Source organism: Ischnura elegans (assembly GCF_921293095.1).
Source record: "Ischnura elegans chromosome 13 unlocalized genomic scaffold, ioIscEleg1.1 SUPER_13_unloc_2, whole genome shotgun sequence".
In the NCBI taxonomy this organism is placed as follows: Eukaryota; Metazoa; Arthropoda; class Insecta; order Odonata; family Coenagrionidae; genus Ischnura; species Ischnura elegans.
Window position 1 is genome coordinate 1,716,382 of NW_025791658.1, and position 20,139 is coordinate 1,736,520.

The window sequence follows — 20,139 nt, forward strand, 5'->3', positions numbered from 1 at the left end:
TGAGACAACTAGAGACCATTAACCCCTTGGTTGGGGGCAGAAATTTCCTTATCTTTCACCTGGTGGGGAGTAAATCCACCTATTTTCGGAGATGCCGTTTTCGAAAAAATTTTATAGTAAATCTATTGCACAAAAATGGCAATATACTTAAAATATATTGGTATAGAACCTCTGACAAAGCAAAAAACATGCAATGATGCATAAAGAATGAATATTCACGCCTTCTCCGCATAACATTGCGACGCGACGGCACGTGTGACTATAGTCGAGCTCCCCACATGGGGAGCGGAGTCCACTTGCGACCATAGTCGCTCTCCCCAGTTAAGGGGTTAATGCAGCCATGATTACGTACTTGGAATGACATTTTCAGCAATAAATGTTTCACCCTTATTATTTTTCTTATACACATTTAATATGCTGTAATTTTCATGTTAACCATTAGTTGTGGCCATTTTGTTCAATATGAGAGCATACCTAACAGTAAATAAGAAAGAACAGGTATCCAACTATCCTAATCATTTTAAGTGACTGCTGAATTAAGGGAGGTCACATCGTTTTCTCTCGAATCATGGTAAAAATATCTTTAGCGCTCGCTTTCCGTAATTATTAAATAATTAATACATGTTCACTAATGCGTACATGTTTGTTTAAACACATAAATATAATGGTTTAAAAGACAATAGTGCCTTTAATTTCCGAAGGATATGAAAAAATGGTGCCTGTCACTGAAACCTCTCTAAAGTGAACATACATACATCAAAATGCCCAAATTTTGGTCCCCTCCGTTATTACAATGTAAAGAGGTTTTACTGTATAAGTAATTGTGTATACCCAGGAAAAATTATAATGGAATACCACAAAGTAAATCAAAAGTTAGTGAATATTGTAATTCAATTACTTTAACCCATTAACTACCATGATTCCCAAATGGGGACCCAGTACTTTAAACTACATAGATGCGCCACCTGTGACCAATACATAGAAACAGGACCTTCGCGTCTTCCAACAGGATGTTGTTAGTGAATGGAGACATGAGGTGATCACGTGCATGCTTCGACATATGCACACGATTCCGCTCAGAGGTCTCCATTTTTTGATCGTAGAGGGAAAAGGTGACTTTTGACGGCACAAAAGACGTTGTTCGCTGTGGCTATTCTCCAACTGGGTCGATTTTTCTTCATTCCTGGTTAGTATACAATAGTATAATCGACGTTTTGTATTGCCAATGTGCGTCACTTGGGAACAATGGACACAAACACCTCGAGCCCCACCTGGGGCTCACGGTTGACATCGTGGTCGTGAGATTCAAAATACGTGTTTTCTTAACTACAGTGAGTCCTCGTTCTACGTCACCCCGTTTAACGTCATTTCGCGATAACGTCACGTATTTTAAATTTCGCGCGAGAAAAAAGGCGAAGTGGCTGGCGTTACAGGTTGTTTGTTTCGTGGGCGGTAATACGGTCGGTCTATTCAAAGTGTAAAACGGTGTGTATATTGTTAATTGCGATTACGGTTTTGGCAAATTTTAGCATCAGAGACATTTCCACAAAAATTTCCAAGGGAACAATGTTCACAATAATTTTGGTTCCTGTTACTGCGACGATGTTTCAGCGATGATGATGCCCAGGTGACGCCCGCCCGCCTCAATTCGCAATTAAAACCATCTCTTCGATTTCATAATCCCAGTTTGCCCGCCCTCGCTCATTTGCGCCATTTTGATTTCGCTCCTGACCGGTCCGAAAAGAAATTCTCGTAGCGAGGGTAGGGCCTATGGACCAGAGCACCAGATCCCCAGTCTGTAGCGTCTGGTAGCATTCATTGGACCGAACTATAGCGAAGCCGAAAAGAAAATGTGGGAAGATACAAAAATGGAGAAAGGTTTACGTCACTGCTGCTATTGTCGTCGATGAAGACAGGAACTCGTATTTATGCCATAGTTTGGCATTCCCATCGTAAAAAATGCCTCAGTTACGATACGCTAAAATTTTTTCGCATAGGAATTGTGAGGTCTAGGAACCGATATTCAATTTTTACATTGTTTCTTGTGGGATATTATGCTTCGATTAACGCCATTTCGTTTATCGTCACATTTTTCAGGAACGGTAGGTGACGTTAAACGAGGACTCACTGTATTGGGATGTAGACGGACACAAATAAAGTAAAAAATATAAAAAACAAATTTGGCAGTTAATGGGTTAACTAGCTTACATCACATCACTGTCTTTAATTGTTCTTTAACTTTCTTTTCAGGGATGACTCCATTCGAGATGGTCTGCGTCTGCCTGATTATGGAACCAAATCTCTTGATCGCCTCTCCTCCCACCTGGAAAGACTTGGCCCCGGAAGGTTACCTACCGTTGATTCATTCGTGATAGATACCTCTGAAGTCTGAAATTCATGGTTTCATGGGGATGGAATGAGCCTTCTAGTCCGAAATTAACCAGTTCAATTATGAGGATTGGTAACCGATTTGCCTACAAATTCATGAATGCAGCGATAGGCTTATATAAGCTAACGTGCAACCAAGGTAGGATTTTTGTATAGGCCTCAGCCTATAGGTATTTCAGCCTAGGGCCTCGAGATGAAGAGGGGCCTACATTCTAAATGTTGGCAAAATTAAAATAACAGTATTCTTAAAACGGTGAACACTTAAACACTGAGAAGAAGAAATTCTCGGGACGTTTCTATGTGAATGTTATGTTTGATTAGTTATTGTTACAATTATAATATATATGGTGCTGAGAATAAATGTCCGAGTAAATGTTCTAGACTTATTTTATTTATTTACCGTAGCATATTGTTTTTTAAGGTTGAGTACGAATCACAATATGTTTCATTCAACATATTCATATAATAATAATAATTATAATAATTTATTTTGTCCAAAGATCTACAAGGAGATATAAGACATGTCAAAAAAAAGGGAGAAGGATATTCCTACAATACACAAGAAACATATACAGTGAGTCCTCGTTCTACGTCACCCCGTTTAACGTCATTTCGCGATAACGTCACGAAAATTTCGAGACCGTCATTCGTTTATCGCACCTACGCTTCGCGATAACGTCAAGTCTTTTAAAGTTCGCGCGAAAAAAAAGGCGAAGCGGCGGGCGTTGCAGGTTGTTCGTTTTGTGGGCGGTAATACAGTCAGTCTAAGCAAAGTGTAAAACGGTGTGTTTATTCTTAATTGCGATTACGGTTTTAGCAAATTTTCTGCAAAATGAATTCTTAGGTAGGTGCGCAAGGTTTTACATGACATAATAGTTTTCAGGAACCTAAAAAGTGATTTCAAGGAATTTTTCCGTGTAGAACTCGGGAGTTTTTGTCACCACTTTTTTCGCCGTGTTCACAATAATTTTGGTTCCTGTAACTGCAACTATGTTTCAGCGATGATGATGCCCAGGCGACGCTCGCCCGGGCGACCACCATAGTGAAGCCGAAAAGCAAATGCGGGAAGATACAAAAATGGAGAAGGATTTACGTCACTGCTGCTATTGTCGTCGATGGAGACAGAAACTCGTATTTATGCGATAGTTTGGCTTTCCCACCGTAAAAAATGCCCCAGATATGATACGCTAACATTTTTTTCGCATAGGAATTGTGAGGTCTAGGAGCCGATATTCACTTTTTACATTGTTTCTTATGGGATATTATGCTTCGATTAACGTCATTTCGTTTATCGTCACATTTTTCAGGAACGGTAAGTGACGTTAAACGAGGACTTACTGTAGTAGAAACATATAGTTGAAATATTATGTACAAGTATGTATTTTTACATGTAATATATTTTCAAAACATGAAAATGAAGCACTAGAATGTGGAGTCTGTCAGGTATTCCATAACAGAATAATAGTTCTTTTCAAGTAGGAATGCCTTCAACTTCCTTTTAAAGGATACCAATGACTCACAATGATTTTTTAAATGGTGCGGGAGCTGATTATATGTTTGGAGTCCCATTTCTCTTGGACCTAATTTAGTTCTATTTTTCCTCTCTGTATTATAGTGAAGGCTTTGCCTATTTCTGGTTTCATAATTATGAAAACTGGAGTGAATTTCGTGGTGGAGAGAAATTGGAACTGAAATGAATGAAAACTGGAGTAAATATACGTGGTGGGGAGAAATTGTCACAAAAACTTGACCCTGGATTTCCATGTCAGTTCACCCAGGCCATGACACCCACCGACTCGGATTTTAGTGACATCTTTGTCACTGGCTATAGTTATTTACAAGTGTAAAATATCCATTCCCCTGCACTTCTACTGGTTATTAATAATAATAATATTTTATTAACACCGTAGGGATACATGGGTTTCGTCAAGATACAGAGAGACATAAAAGAATCACAAAACACAGATTACAAAATATCAAAAAAAATTCTTGAACACTAATAACATTTATAAAATATCATTAAAAAATTCTTGGACACTATAATAACCTTTGTTACATAACAAGTTTCTCAATCTATTCTTAAAAACCTTTGTTGAGGAAAGGGATTTCATATCAGAGGGTAGCCTATTGTAGATTGCAGCAATAGAGAGATATGGTCCCTTCTGGCATTGTCTAAATGAATACAGATAACTGTGAATGTCACTTTTTGATCTAGTGTTGTGACTGTGAAAATCAGAGTTAACACGGAAGTAATACGGATAGCACTTCACAAACATGGCACATGAGAGAATGTAAACACATGGAAGTGTGAGGATCCTGAGGGACACAAACAGTGGCCGACCACTTTTTTGTATTGGAACTTTACAGATGGCCTTAATGGCTTGTTTCTGTAAAGAGAAGGCTTTAGCTGCAGTAGGGGAGTTACTCCAAAACATGATACCATATGACAATAGTGAGTGTACTTTGGCAAAGTACACTGCTTTTAGAACATATATAGAAACAAGAGGAGAGAGTTTCCTTATCATATAAATACCTACTGAAAGTTTCTTATGAGTTTCAAAAATATGAATTGACCAGTCAAGAGAGTAATAAGATTGTAGCCAATGGAAATCTTACCATTGCAGACCGGTCGCAATAATGTTACGAAAGTATGCTCACGACGATATATCATCACCACAGCATGACTATATGGACAGCTTAATATACACACTAGTCTAGGGGGAAGGTAGAGGCCCACATAAATAGTGTCAATAATAAGTAATGAAAGCAAAAAAAGAACTTTTATTGTTGATAAACCAGGCATAACGATCCCAAATTCATTGATAATATTACTGATATTTTTAAGGAGCATTAATCATACCCAAAAGGTGGACAAAAATATTAGTACGCAAATAATAAATGAAATAAAGACGGAAATGGCTTGAGAACTATTTTTGATCTTGTGTTTTGGCTGTTTTACACGGCGCATATAATAGGGTGGTTTCCTATAATTTTTTTATCACCTAAATCAAAAGATTATTACTCCTGGAGTATGTATTTCTTGCTCTTAGATTTTCGAATGACTATATCTATTATTTGCAATTAAATGAAAAGTGAAAATTTTCAAGTGCGCGAAAATGCGACAGGTAAGTATGAATGCCAGGAAAACTCATGTTTGAAGTCGTTCTGGTTCCCGCTGCCACCGTGTGAGGCCATCTTGGTGTGAGGCTATGAGCACCGATACGATGCAGGATTGCTAGCGGGTAGCTGAGTACACTGCTAGCAGGTAGGGCTTGGCTTAATGCAGGATTATTAATACCCTATAAAACGAAGAAAACTTTCCGATCTTAGCAAGTTTTAATAGGTGATTATTAAGAGATGTTTCCCTGAGCTCTGTGCCTCATGCATGCATTGGTAATCTCATACGATGTTAAACTCTTCATGACTACTCGTATAGAAACTAGGTCCCTGTTACGCCATGTGGAGTGGCATCGCATGGGCGCCAATCTGGCCTTTTTCAAATGCGGATAAAATTGACCATTGCCATTCGTTTAAACTGGGATTTCTAAAACCAAATAATTTGTATATTATGAATACACTAATGGTGGGTAACGAATCACAATCAATGCCTTTCGTTTCCTTTGATGAAGGAAAGTGCCCTATTACTCCAATATGACCATTAACTCCGGCATCATGCATTGAAACACAAAAATTTTAAATAAACCTTTATTTTACCCCATGTTAACAGAGATGGAGACAGATGTAATCCAAACAGCGTAAAGGCACGGTACTATGTACAAAAACTATGATGGGATGAAGTAGGCTGCCATTGTCTTCACGTTGGGAATCTCTTCATCAGTTGGTTTATTTGCTTGTGCGACAGTTTCTTCGCACCTGGAGTCAATTCTCCCCTCCGGTCCATTTCTTCTCTTCTATGCTTCGTATCCTGGGAAACAAAAACAGAGCCGTCGTGATTGCACATTAAAAGTACAAATGGGTCATTCCTATAATGAAAAAATCATTCATAGTAACCGCCTCACGAATATGGAACTCTACCCCAGCCCAAATAAGGAGCAGTACAAGTATCAATAGGTTTAAACATAGCACATATGGGTTTCTGAAGAATGCCTTCATCACCTCAAGTTGAATTTCTTTTGTATATATTCATGTTTAGCCTAATTCTTATCTTCTATATTATTTCTACTGTATAGATACCTTTTTCTCAACTTATACGCAACCAAACTCCACAAATGAGGTACCAAAATGCACAGAATTTATCAGATAACATGCGACGGCATATATTACCTCCTAAATAGAGCTATTGTTTCCTAAAATTGGTTTTTAAATAATTAAAAAAAAACAAAAAGAAACAAAAATCGGTAAATATTCCTGACGTTAACGGCGCACAAAGTGATACATTTGTTCATTTGCAACAATATCTCGCATTCATTAAATAACTTTTATCAAAATGCGGCTGATTCCACATTCAAGTCTCCTGTTGATACGTAAGTATGAGTCATCATGTGCGTTTAACAGGCGATAGTGTAATTACTTCAGTGCAGTACAAGTACAGGGTTCCCACTCTAACTACATTATAAAAATTCACGGTTATTTCCAGGTTTTCACGGTCTAAATGTTGTCTAATTCACGGTTTGTTGATAAGCCAATTTAGACAGAAATATTGATCACGCAACGATCAGCCGTCGCATGTAAAACTAAAAATTTAACAAACGCAACAGATGCTGTGAATGCAAATGCAGGAATGAAAGTGCTATCTCTCCTAAAGTCACATATCGCTAGCAAAATTCAGCTCCAGCTAAAGGTTGTGAGGGGACCAGGGCGCCTGGGAAGTTATGAAGAGACTGAATTTTCGCAAGTGTAAACGAACACTTTGGTTACCAGACTTCCGGCTTTGGTACAGGCTTAAGGTCAATGTGTCGTCATCGCACACGGACCAATAATAGGGTGGTTTCCTATTATTTTTTTATTGCCTAAATCGAAAAATCCTGGAGACTCCTGGAGTACGTATTTCACGCTTTTAGATTTTTAAATGACGATATCTATTTTTCGCGATTAAATGAAAAGTGAAAATTTTCAAGCGCGCGAAAACGCGACGCGTAAGTAGGAATGATGGGAAAAAGTCCGTGCGACGCATTTCTGGTCCCCCCTCCCACCTTGTGAGGTGACCTTGATCGAGGCTCTGAGCGCTGATAGGACGCAGGATGCTAGCGGGTAGCTGAGTACCTTGCTGGCTGGTAGCGCTTGGCTTAAATAAGGATTATTATTCCCCTATCAAACAAAGGAAACTTTCCGAACTTAGGTAATTTTAATAGGTGATTATTAAGAGTTGTTTCCCTGAAGATTGTGTGTCATGCATACATTGGTAATCTCAGACGATGTATATCTCTCTACTCGTATAGAAACAAGGTCCCTGTGACGTCACGTGGAGTGGCATCGCATGGGCGCCAATCTGGCCTTTTTCAAATCATACCGAGACAACTAATGCAGCCATGATAACGTTCTTGGAATGACATTTTCAGTGATAAATATTTCACGCTTATTATTTTTCTTAAATACACCTTTAATATGCTGTAATTTTCACGTTCATCATTAGTTATGGCCATTTTGTTCCATATGAGAGCATACCTAACAGTAAATAAGAAAAAAGGTATCCAACTATCCTAATCATTTTAAGTGACTGTTGAATTGAGAGAGATCACATCGTTTTCTCTCGAATTATGGTAAAAATATCTATAGTGCTCGCTTTCCGTAATTATTAAATAATTAATACATGTTCACTAATGCGTACAAGTTTGTTTAAACACATAAATATTATGGTTTAAAAGGCAGTAGTGTCTTTAATTTCCAAAAGACAAGAAAAAATGGTGGCTATCACTAAAACTGCTATAAAGTGAACCTCCATGCAACAAATCGCCCAAACTTTGGTCCCCTCCATTACGATGTAAAGAGGTTTTATTGCATTGAAAAGTCTTGAATTAACAAAATATTTCTTTAAAAATTGAAGTTTTTTCCATCATTAAAAGTGTAAAAATTAGTTTAACATCAAAACACCTAACGCCATAACAGTAAAAACCAAGTTAGTACCCTGTTTTTCAAAAATTTTCCCCGGCCTGGTTTTGGACCCCCCCCCCCCAAACAAAATTCCTGGCTAAACCACTGGTAGAGTGGCTATGTACATTTGGCAACGTCATGTTCGCTCCTCCTCTGTCTCTCTCGGTACTACCCCTCCCCTATCAGCGAAGCTCACCTGCAGACATAAAGTAAATACATTACGTATAATAATTATGTCGTTTATTTTCGTAGGCACTGGGGCCCATGAGAAAATAAAAGTACAGCTTTCTACATTTCCAACTTGGTAGATAAGTAGAAGTAAAAAAGTAAATAAATATAATTACAGACAAATGCAACCAGTGCAGATCGCCAAGAGCATAAAAAAAAACAATACAATATTTTCAACAAAAAAAAAATCACACTTAGACACAACATACTAATTACAAGAATTTGAGGAGATAATTCGTTATGATAATTTCAAACATACATTTTTTTAAAGAAACTATAACATTAGGATAACTCTGTGATTTAGCACAATTCTAAATTTAGTTGACCATTTATTGACTCATGTATCAATAAAAATAACAATAATAATAAGAATTAGGCTAAACATGAATATATACGAAAGAAATTCAACTTGAGGTTAAGGAGGCATTCTCCAGAAACCCATGTAATAAATATAAATCCATTATCCACCTAAACCGCTCTACCATAACATCTTTTAGACTTGAACGGTGGTCCTGAAGGATTGAAAATATAAGAAAATATTCGGAGGACATAGGGAGAGGATAAAAACATTTCCCGCTACCCTTTTGAAAAAGGCTTTTAAAAACACACACACACCTTTCCCTGGGAGGTGTGGGGGGGTCCCCTCCCATACCTATATCCGTGACAGGGTATTAAGCGGAGACCGTTAAATGTAGAAGGGTTGAGGATAAAGACGGGGCTAAGAACTTCCCATGATTAACAGTCCCCGCGCAAAAAGATAATGATAAAAAAATGCCGAGTCCCCCGAGATATCATTTTTTCGCGGTTAAATGAAAAGTGAAAATTTTCAAGCGTGCGAAAACGCGACGCTTAAGTATGAATGCCGGGAAATCTCTCCGTGAGACTTATTTCTGGTTCCCGCTGCCCCCCGTGAGGTGACCTTGAGGCGAGGCTTAGCGCTGATACGACGCAGGCTGCTAGCGGGTAGCTGAGTACCCTGCTGGCTGGTAGCGCTTGTCTTAAATAAGGATCATTAATACCCTGTCAAACGAAGGAAACTTTCCGAACTTAGGTAATTTTAATAGGTGAATATTAAGAGTTGTTTCCCTGAAGATTGTGTGAAGATAGGTATTTTTAATGTGTGGTTATTAAGAGATGTTTCCCTGAGCTCTGTGCCTCATGCATGCATTGGTAACTCCTATCTTCTCGTATAGAAACTAGGTCCCTGTGACGTCACGTGAAGTGGCATCGCATGGGCGCCAATCTGGCCTTTTTCAAATGAGGTTAAAATTGACCCTTGCCATTCGTCTAAACAGGTATTTCTAAAACCAAATAATTTGCATATTATGAATACACTAATGGTGGGTAATGAATCGCAATCAATGCCTTTCGTTTTCTTTGATGAAGGAAACTACCCTATTGAGATATCATTTACGGCAATAAGAATATATTTTCAATGAAGTAAGGACTGTGTCCTAACTCATTTATTTTTTATCCCGACCATAACTTAATTTAGACGAAATAGTCATGTGAGTGAACTCAGCAGTCCACGGACATGACAAACGGTAACGGACGTGATGAGACACTATTAAGGGGAGACCACGAAACTTGCTCCGCCTTTTTCAATGCCATATTTTTTATAGCCTTCGGAATGGTGAACACATCCCTGAACTAGTAGTGGTTCCGTTCAATGGGCCTTAGTTTGGCTGTAATTAATTAATTTTTATGCGGTACTTTCACAAGCCGCGTATAGTGGCATGATATCGCACCACTCATCAGACGGGTCAGGTGGGGTAGTGGTTAGTGTTTACGGCTACCACCCAGGGGACCAGGGTTCGGGACTTTGTGATTGATGTATATTTTGTTGTCTTCATTGTGATCATACGGCGTCAACTTTTTCATTAATTTTACTTGCGACAAGCATAGACGTGAGACTATTTTTTTATCATCATTCAATGGAACCACTACTAGTTCAGGGATGTGTTCACCATTCCGAAGGCCATAAAAAATATGGCATTGAAAAAGGTGGAGCAAGTTTCGTGGTCTCCCCTTGGAAGACTAGATACAGAATGTGTAGTGACAAATAAAACAAACTTTTTCTTGTGAGTAAACACATAATATTCCTCATCTGCCATGTCAGTGGGCATATATAATCAGGGATGCCGACTTACAAAAACTATTGGGGGGGCCCAAATAGGGGATCTTGCCCCGGGAAATTTTAGAAGTAGTGAGTTTGAAGTTTTTTAAGCATTTTAAAAGAGTCATATGATCAACATTAGAACCCTGATAACTCGAATCTCGATATCTGGACACTCCGGGGAAAATTGACAAGCCTGGTACATTTTGTCCTCACAACCAAAACGAATTTTTGAGGGGGCTCGGGCCCCCTCAGGCCCCATGGAGTCGGTGCCACTGTATATATTACGTCCATATAGAATACAAAAGTAAAAATTAAAAAAAACCTGTAAATATTACTAACGACCTCTGCCACATACGTCACTAGCTTGCATGAATGACGTACTGTAAATTCACTATTTGGGTTCTTATAAAAACAAATATTATTTTTTTTTAATTTTGCCAGTAGAAAACGTGCCTTTTTGGCATAATGACCATTTTTCACATAAACTCGTATGCATTGATGCATCGCATTACCAGGCCTCAACAAATTTCAGCATTTGTTTAGAATATAATTTAACCAACAGACTTTCCATTATAAATGCATCAATTCTTTCTGGTATTCAGAAATTTATAATGTCTTGGAGGAGTGTTGTAACTGATGTCCGGTAAATAAGAAGAACAACAACAATACTTATCTCCATGTAAATATAGAAATATAAACATTTAAAATAAAAAAAATTCAATCATAGAATACATGTAATTTGATATCATATTTAGAAATCAGTATATAATGTTACTAAAAGATCAAATACATAGCTCATTCTCTTGCCTCTAAGAGTTATCAGAATATCACTTTGAAATGCTTAATGTCTACATTGAGGTACAAATTTTAATACATTGCAACGCTTCAATTAGGAAGATTAGATGCAAAAGTAAGAAGAGCAGATGCCGAAGAGATTTAAAATACATCTTATAACGAAGCTCATAACTTTTTTGAATGCAAGTGATGAGTTAATATTAATTAACTATATTGCATTAGCGAGTGCAATGCTAGGCAAAGATTTCCCATGATGAACACTATATGGCAATGAACGCATACGCAGACAAGTACTAAACGACAAAGATGCCCACTTAAAATAAACAATGTTGGAATTAATTACAATAATGCATTAACAAGCTACATGAAATACCGCGGTTTACTTCTTATCTGCATGTTATTTAGTCGCCGATAGGGAATGGTTTGCGGATAGCTTGCCTTTATACAATTTTTAAAACGTATTATGCTCAGGGAGCAATTGATTTAAACACACTTGAAGAACACTTACATGTACATAAAAAACTTCAAATATTAAATTCATAACAAAACATTAGGAATTAATACTTAGCCAACTCACCATAAAATTTTTGTAGCATTTATTGAAATTCTGTATTTCATTCGAACACAGCGCTTGGTTGAATTCATTCTTCTTGAAACAGGCGAAGAGAATGGACATTTCCTGCAAGCATGCTACATCTGCAAGAAGACAATGAAAAGGGAGCATAAAATACAGGATAAGGGTTTCTGTCTGGCGGAATTAAGAAGTTAAGCAGACCTGAGGATTTCTCTCCTTTCCCGGATACGGTTGGTTTGAGTTTCAAAGGTAGTAACTCCTGAAATTTAAAAGTTTCCCTGGGGTACACAGGTTTCCTCTGTGGCCACTTACAAAGAGGTTGATAGAGCCGCATCCTTAATCCGGAGATTCGTACGAGGGATAAAGCTAGAAGTATAAAAAAAAGCCGATAAGTATTACTGCTACAGAGCGTACATCCGTGGAACGTACATACAATAAACAGTGGCTCATATAGAGCCAGGCGGATCCTTTAATACGGCAATACATTGTAAGGCTTAGAAATCTCAGATTCGGTTTTCATTCACGTATGCTAAAATTAAGATAAAAACCTAAAAAATTCAGACACGTACAAACGGCACTGTCGTTAATACAACAGAATAAAACATCAAATTATTACATTGTAGAATTTCAGCCGCTGGGAATTCTCACCGTACCGCTTTTCGTTATTCAACTCGTAAAATGACTGTCGATTTTCCAACGCCCACCGCCCTCTTCCGGTGTTTCAGGGTGACAAAAATTCGAAAATATTACCTGTGCACGTTTCTGTGAATTCGGGCATTAAAATAGGATTTTGAACTTAGATACCGTTAGTTTTTGGTATTCATTTATTATTGAATGACTTTAATGATCGATTGGGATTGGTGAACAGGAATGTCAACCGTTGATATTCCGTCGTTGATTATATTTGTGTTCCGTGCCGATATGCCTTTACCTTACTCGTGGTGTTTTCCAGCTATTACGGGAATGACATGTCATATTCATCAATAACGTTCTGATCACTCGAAATTAGTTAAATGTCACCATTAACTGTTTAAAAACAGTGTGCGTCAATTTTCTTTTCGCGTTAATACTGGAGCACATGGCTAGTCGTCAGTGAAACAGCATTTCCTCAGCCTGTTGCATAGGCGCCGACTCCATGGGGCCTGAAGGGTCCCGAGCCCCCTCAAAAATTCGTAATGGGTGTGAGGAAATAATGTGTCAGGCTTGTCGATTTTCCCCGGAGTGTTCAGATATCGAGATTCGAGTTATCAGTGTTCTAATGTTAATCATATGACTCTTCTAAAATGCTTAAAAAACTTAAAACTCACTACTTATAAAATTTCCCCGGGCAAGATCCCCGGTTAGGGCCCCCCCAATATTTTTTGTAAGTCGGCGCGCCTGGCCTGTTGCATTACGACTTCTGTGATCAGCGCTTAGCGAAGAAGAGTACCATGATGGTGAGTAAAATAACATTTTCTATCATTCTATTTAAATGCCATTGTACCTAGTACTCATTTTATGCCTATATCACGCGGCTATTACTGTCATACCCGAGTTCAAGGATATCACCAACGATTTAATAGTGAACACGCCTCTTGTCATGCGTGTAATTGAATTATTAAGTAGTTTGCGAATTCATTGTATCAATATCAGGAAGCATTATTCATTAAATTGTCACTCTTAAAAATGTGAGTCTGGCGTCTGGAAAGTAAATATTTCACACGAAGTACCCTTAGTACCCTGTGATATAAGCGATGTGTTAACATATGTCATTGGTGGCCATGTCTACAGTTGTTATACAATGACTGTGTGTTGTACGTCAACGAGGTACCGTGCAAGCCACCACCAGGGGGCGTGGCAGGGGGTGATTCCTCACCTTGTATATGCTGCACGTGCAAATAAAATTAGTAATTAGTTATAGGCAGATGAAATGTTAGGATATTAAGTTATTCGTGGATGAGTTAAAACATGCCCTAGGCCGCATTAACCCGAAGTTTCATGAGGTAAGGTTCGGAAAAAAGGAATAAACAGATATATGGCTGACAGCATAAATTTATGCATGAATTTTTACGCAAGGAAAACATGTACGATTCAATAAAAACAGCTTGGAGTAAAACTACATGAAATATTTAACTTTTATGCAACTGAAACGCCTTATGAATACCCTTTCCAAAAAATAATGTATAGTTTCAATTTATAAAACAAGAAAGAAGAGTAAATTCAAGTATAAAAACATTGCGAATGCATGCACAGAAAATAGAACCTGTTCTACTTTGGTTCATGCATTCGTACATGCTCCGTTCCCGTCCACCAAAATCATTCACGCAAACGTACATTAACTTGTGCATATTAATGTATTGTGTAACCAGTCCTTTAAAATTATCGTTTCTGCAGTATATTTCGCTTATATTATCTATGTGATCAAATCCACTATAATAATTAGGTTCTCTGAAAATATCTTGAACATCGGTCAATAAATATTCCACTTTCAATTTCAGGAATATTTTTTATCGGAATTATCCCTTCGATCGGTAAGACTTTCCCATTATTAATTTCTAATAGGGTAGTTTCCTTCATCAAAGAAAACGAAAGGCATTGATTGCGATTCGTTACCCACCATTAGTGTATTCATAATACACAAATTATTTGGTTTTTGAAATACCGGTTTAGACGAATGGCAAGGGTCAAATTTTAACCTCATTTGAAAAAGGCCAGATTGGCGCCCATGCGATTCCACTCCGCATGACGTCACAGGGACCTAGTTTCTACACGAGAGGATAGGAGTTATACATCGTATGAGGTTACCAATGCGTGCATGAGGCACAGAGCTCAGGGAAACATGTCTTAATAATCACCTATTAAAACTGGCTAAGTTTGGAAAGTTTTCTTCGTTTGATAAGGTATTAATAAACCTTTTTTAAGCCAAGCGCTACCATTCAGCAAGGTACTCAGCTATCCGCTAGCATCCTGCGACGTATCAGCGCTAAGCCTCGCCTCAAGGTCACCTCACCGGGCGGGAGGGGGAACCAGAAATACGACGTACGGAGATATTTCCCGTCATTCATACTTAAGCGTCGCGTTTTCCTGCGCTTGAAAATTTTCACTTTTCATTTAATCGCGAAAAATAGATGTTGTCATTAAAAAATCTGAAAGCGTGAAATGCGTACTCCAGGAGTAATAATCTTTCGATTAAAGCAATAAAAAAATAATAGGAAACCACCCTATTATATCAGTTTAATTTATTTATCGTGACATTTTTTTAGGTAACCATGATCTTTCCACACACTCGTACTTTTGCTATTTTTTTCGTCCAATATACGCATTACAGTGTCCTGAAAACGATAACGGTTTTTGTGGCGGAAAAGCCGTCAAATGGGGTGGTTTCCATTATTTTTTATTGCATAATTCGAAAGATTATTACTCCTGGAGTACGCATTTCACGCTTTTAGATTTTAAAATTACGATATCTATTTTTCGCGATTAAATGAAAATTCAAAATTTTCAAGAGCGCGAAAACGCGACGGGTAAGTATGAATGCCGGGAAAACTCCCGTGTGACGTCGTTCTGGACCCCGCTTTCGCCGTGTGAGGTGACCTTGGGGCGAGGATATTGTGCGCCGCTGCGATGGTGGCTGGTAGCAGGTACTCTGCTACCTAACTACTCGCAATTTTTTAGACTTCCCATTTTATTGCTTGAAAAAATGATTGATTCATATTAATAATTGGATTTGTAAATAGATTTGCTTAAGCCATCAATCCCCAGCGTTGCGGCAACGCAGCATTATTGAATCCTAATTCTCAGAACAAGTTTCTACTTCTGAATAATTTTTTATTTGATTTGCTGACTTGTTTTAAATATCTCTAGTTCTAATTTTGTCATTGTCACCAACCTTTTCATTCATGTAATTGTATTTTAATGACTGATGGCGTTTGGCATAAAAATCGATGCGCACATACGAGACACGCAAAGAAAAATGACATACCCCAGCATGTCCGTTGAAAGGCAGAATGGGGAATTTCCTCCAAAGGAATAGTGATTACTCCCAGCGAAGATGTCGAGAGTGCAAATCAAGATAAAAAATAAAAGATGTAACCTAAGTTTTGAAAAATTACTTTTCTTGTATATATTTACCGGAGTTTTACCAGCGTTACGTACACGCAGCATTATGAAAGTCATATAATATGATGAAAACATTTTTTTCTCCAAAAGTCATCTTAATAGGGTGGTTTCCTATTATTTTTTTATTGCCTATATCGGAAGATTATTACTCCTGGAGTACGTATTTCACACTTTTAGATTTTTAAATGACGATATCTATTTTTCGCGATTAAATGAAAAGTGAAAATTTTCAAGCGCGCGAAAACGCGACGGGTAAGGAAATCTCTCCGTGTGATGTATTTCTGGTTCCCCTCCCGCCTTGTGAGGTGACCTTGATCGAGGCTCTGAGCGCTGATAGGACGCAGGATGCTAGAGGGTAGCTGAGTACCTTGCTGTCTGGTAGCGCTTGGCTTAAAAAAGGTTTATTAATACCTTATCAAACGAAGAAAACTTTCCGACCTTAGCCAGTTTTAATAGGTGATTATTAAGACATGTTTCCCTGAGCTCTGCGCCTCATGCATGCATTGGTAATCTCAGACGATGTAAAACTCCTCTATACACGTATAGAAACTAGGTCCCTGTGACGTCACGTGGAGTGGCATCGCATGGGCGCCAATCTGGCCCTTTTCAAATGAGGATAAAAATGGACCATTGCCATTCGTCTAAACCGGTATTTCTAAAACGAAATAATTTGTAAATTATGAATACAGTAATTGTGGGTAACAAATCACAATCAATGCCTTTCGCTATCTTTGATGAAGGAAACTACCCTATTATGACAAAATAAATCGGAAAATGCGAAACAAGTGAAGTTAAAAGCCCTGAATACAGTCTAGGGAATAATGGGGTTAAAAGATATTTTAAAAATATCTGCGAAAAAGAATTCTGTAACATAATCGTTGGAGGTTTTAGTTTCGTACTTCTTCTCTAGGTCAGTATTTTAGATGTCAGTTGTAGTTACTGCGCATTATTCTCGTACGGATTTTGCGCCCATAGAATATCGTTGGTACCGAGACTGAAACTGTACCGAAGCCAGAAAAGCGGTAACCAAAGTGTTCATCACCCCTGGCGAAAATTCAGCCACTTCTTACAGGGTTCCCATTACACCGTGAAAACCTCAAAACCGTGAATAAGTTATGTAAGCTAATTTCGTCTATCTTATATATTATTTCTACTGTATAGATACCTTTTTCTCAACTTATACGCAACCAAACTCTACAAATGAGGTACCAAAATGACCTGCCTAAATAGTTGAATTGCTCAACCAGCTCAAGTTTTTCACCACCCACCTTTATCTTGAGTCTCACATTAGCGAACAAATTTCGGTTATCGAACAGATGTGTAGCGGACATGTTTTTGTTTGCTGCTGTGAGATCACAAATGGATGCAAAGTAATACCTCCACCCACTCACGCCATCACATGGCAGTAAAATCGGTTTGTGTTCCTATGTTTCCTTATGTTTAATTGCCCTCTTTATTGCTTTCATATATATTTAACTCAATTTGTAATGTATTATAACTATTCTCATTTAAAAATGCAAGCCTATATAGCCTGTAACTTTCATAAAACAGCGACTCAGTAGGATCTAGGAACCAATTATTCCTATCTTATATATTATTTCTACTGTAAAGATACCTTTTTCTCAACTTATACGCAACCAAACTCTACAAATGAGGTACCAAAATGCACAAAAAATTATCAGAGAACATGCGACGGCATATCTTACTTCCTAAATATTGTTATTGCTTCCTAAAATTGGTTTTTAAATAATAAAAAGAAAACTAAAACCGGTAAATATTCCAGACGTTAACGGCGCACAAACTGATACATTTGTTCAATTGCAACAATATCTTGCATTCATTAAATAACTTTTATCAAAATGCGGCTGATTCCACATTCAAGTCTCCTGTTGATACGTAAGTATGAGTCATAATGTGCGTTTAACAGAGGATAGTGTAATTACTTCCAATGTTGTGTTTAAAGAGGTCCTCTGACCTCAATTTGTACATGAACGTTCCAATTAAATTTGTACATAAGACCCTGCCTTTTTTCTACATTTTAAAATTATAAACGCGCCTATCCCTCTGTGGACCTGCATTGAAAAGAGCGGGGGAAGCCCGCTGGGAGCGGGCGCAGCACGCTCGTCTTGAATAAACCTGGAAAAAGCCGTGAATTTCGTCGTTAAACCTTAAAAATCTCTCAAACTTGATTAGAACTACGATGCAGATACTTGGCAGATCGAAAGAAAAATCGATATGTATTTCGATCATGCTTCAAGGCCGAGTCACGTGCATGCAAATTTCACGCACTTAACTACACACGTGTATTCGAAGCGCAACTATTAATTGGTCCATGTGTGCCATGACAGCACATTGACCTTAAGCCTGCGATTGGAAGACGTTAACCCTGGCAAAAAGTCAGGCACTTCTTCGCTTCCCTGCCACCCTGCTCTCTCCATTTTCCCACTCACACCCTTAAACCGGCCCTGAATTTTGCTAACGATAGGTGGCGTCGTAAGAGATAGCTCTTTCATTGCTGCGTTCGTGTTCACGGTATCTGTCGCGTTTGTTAAGGCCAGGTTACATGGTACATTAACAGTTAAAAAACAACCAAGTAAAGTAATGAATTTTGGATAAATCATGAATTAAATTTGCACTTAGACAGTATTGATATTGATGAAATCTTCTCGGGTTGTCAGCCAGGCTAATTCTTTCGTGTAAACCGACCTTAAATTGAAATATTTTAGTCTTGATTTTGTTTCCTTCATGAGCAAAATGCCTCGTTCATACTACGATTGTTCCAGACCGTAGATTTAAAAAATAGACTAATCCTTTAAAATAATTTCAAGATCAGTGTCTTTTCTAAAGGCCTGTTTACACGGTACATTAACACGTACTGGTTGATGTCTTAATGTATGAATGCTAGAATGAACGCCAAAATGCACCGTTTAACCACCCAACTTGTGCAAATGCATGCACGGAAAATAGAACCTGTCCTAATTTGGTTCATGCATTCGTACATGTTCCATTCCGGTCCACAAAAATCATTCATGCAAACAGACATTAACTCGTACGTGTTAATGTATAGTGTAAACAGGCCTTTACAATTTTAGTTAACGTAGGGACAATGGTTACGTGATCAATATATCTGCCTAAAATACCCTGATCTATAAACCGTGAATTTGACGCAATTTAGACCGTGAAAACCTGAAAAAAACCGTGAATTTTATAATGTAGTTAGAGTGGTAACCCTGTCTTAACACCCCTGTCACCCTGCTCCCTTTTATAGCTGCTAACTAATTCACTGATTGTGTTATTGATACAAATTAGCAGCCCAAAGGTGTGATAGGTGTGGGAATTTGGGATATTGGACGTAAAAGAAAAAAAAATCATCGGGAGGAAAAATCTGAAAACTCAACATAGTCGATTAGTTGTATTAACACGGGAGCCTTATAGGACAAATTTTTTAAAAGCTTTTATTCGGTATTTATAAATGTATCATAAACATGATATTCAATTGACATAAACTAGATTTTTTCGTTGATTTTTTGGTTTGATTGCCATTGCGATCAATTGATATTTGGTATTTTTTTAAATGATTTTTTGAAAATGATTCATGCTTTTCTTATGGGACTAACTTTGGAATATTTTTTAAACCTACTTGCAACAACCCTAGGACAAATTCCTTGAAACGCAACTTGTACTAGATTTTTTTGGCAATTTTGGAATTTTCATACATGGAAACAATTCCGAGGAAAAAACGATTTCGATTTTTCATTTTAGAGGTGGTCGAATTTTCAGCTTGGCATTGAGACTACTATATTCACACAACGATGGTTTAAATCTGTGCTTCCCTCTAATGCTGACATCTAGAGTGAACGAGAAATTGATCTCTGCATTTCTTCAG

At 37.9% G+C, this 20,139-nt stretch overlaps 1 protein-coding gene across 2 annotated transcripts; it reads right to left on the reverse strand.

Annotated features, from left to right (window-relative positions):
• Positions 1-6,079: 6,079 nt before the first annotated feature.
• LOC124172629 (coiled-coil-helix-coiled-coil-helix domain-containing protein 1) lies at positions 6,080-12,847 on the reverse strand. Of its 2 annotated transcripts, none has more exons than XM_046552074.1 (4): positions 12,725-12,847; positions 12,357-12,521; positions 12,159-12,277; positions 6,080-6,313 (listed from the first exon to the last, which is right to left on the reverse strand). In XM_046552074.1, exons 2-4 carry the CDS (start codon positions 12,487-12,489, stop codon positions 6,203-6,205), a joined length of 363 nt encoding a protein of 120 aa, XP_046408030.1. In that variant the 5' UTR covers positions 12,490-12,521; positions 12,725-12,847; the 3' UTR covers positions 6,080-6,202. The 2 variants fall into 2 exon arrangements, with proteins under 2 accessions (XP_046408030.1, XP_046408032.1); XM_046552076.1 differs by having other exon boundaries at positions 12,772-12,833.
• Between the last annotated feature and the right edge of the window lie 7,292 nt (positions 12,848-20,139).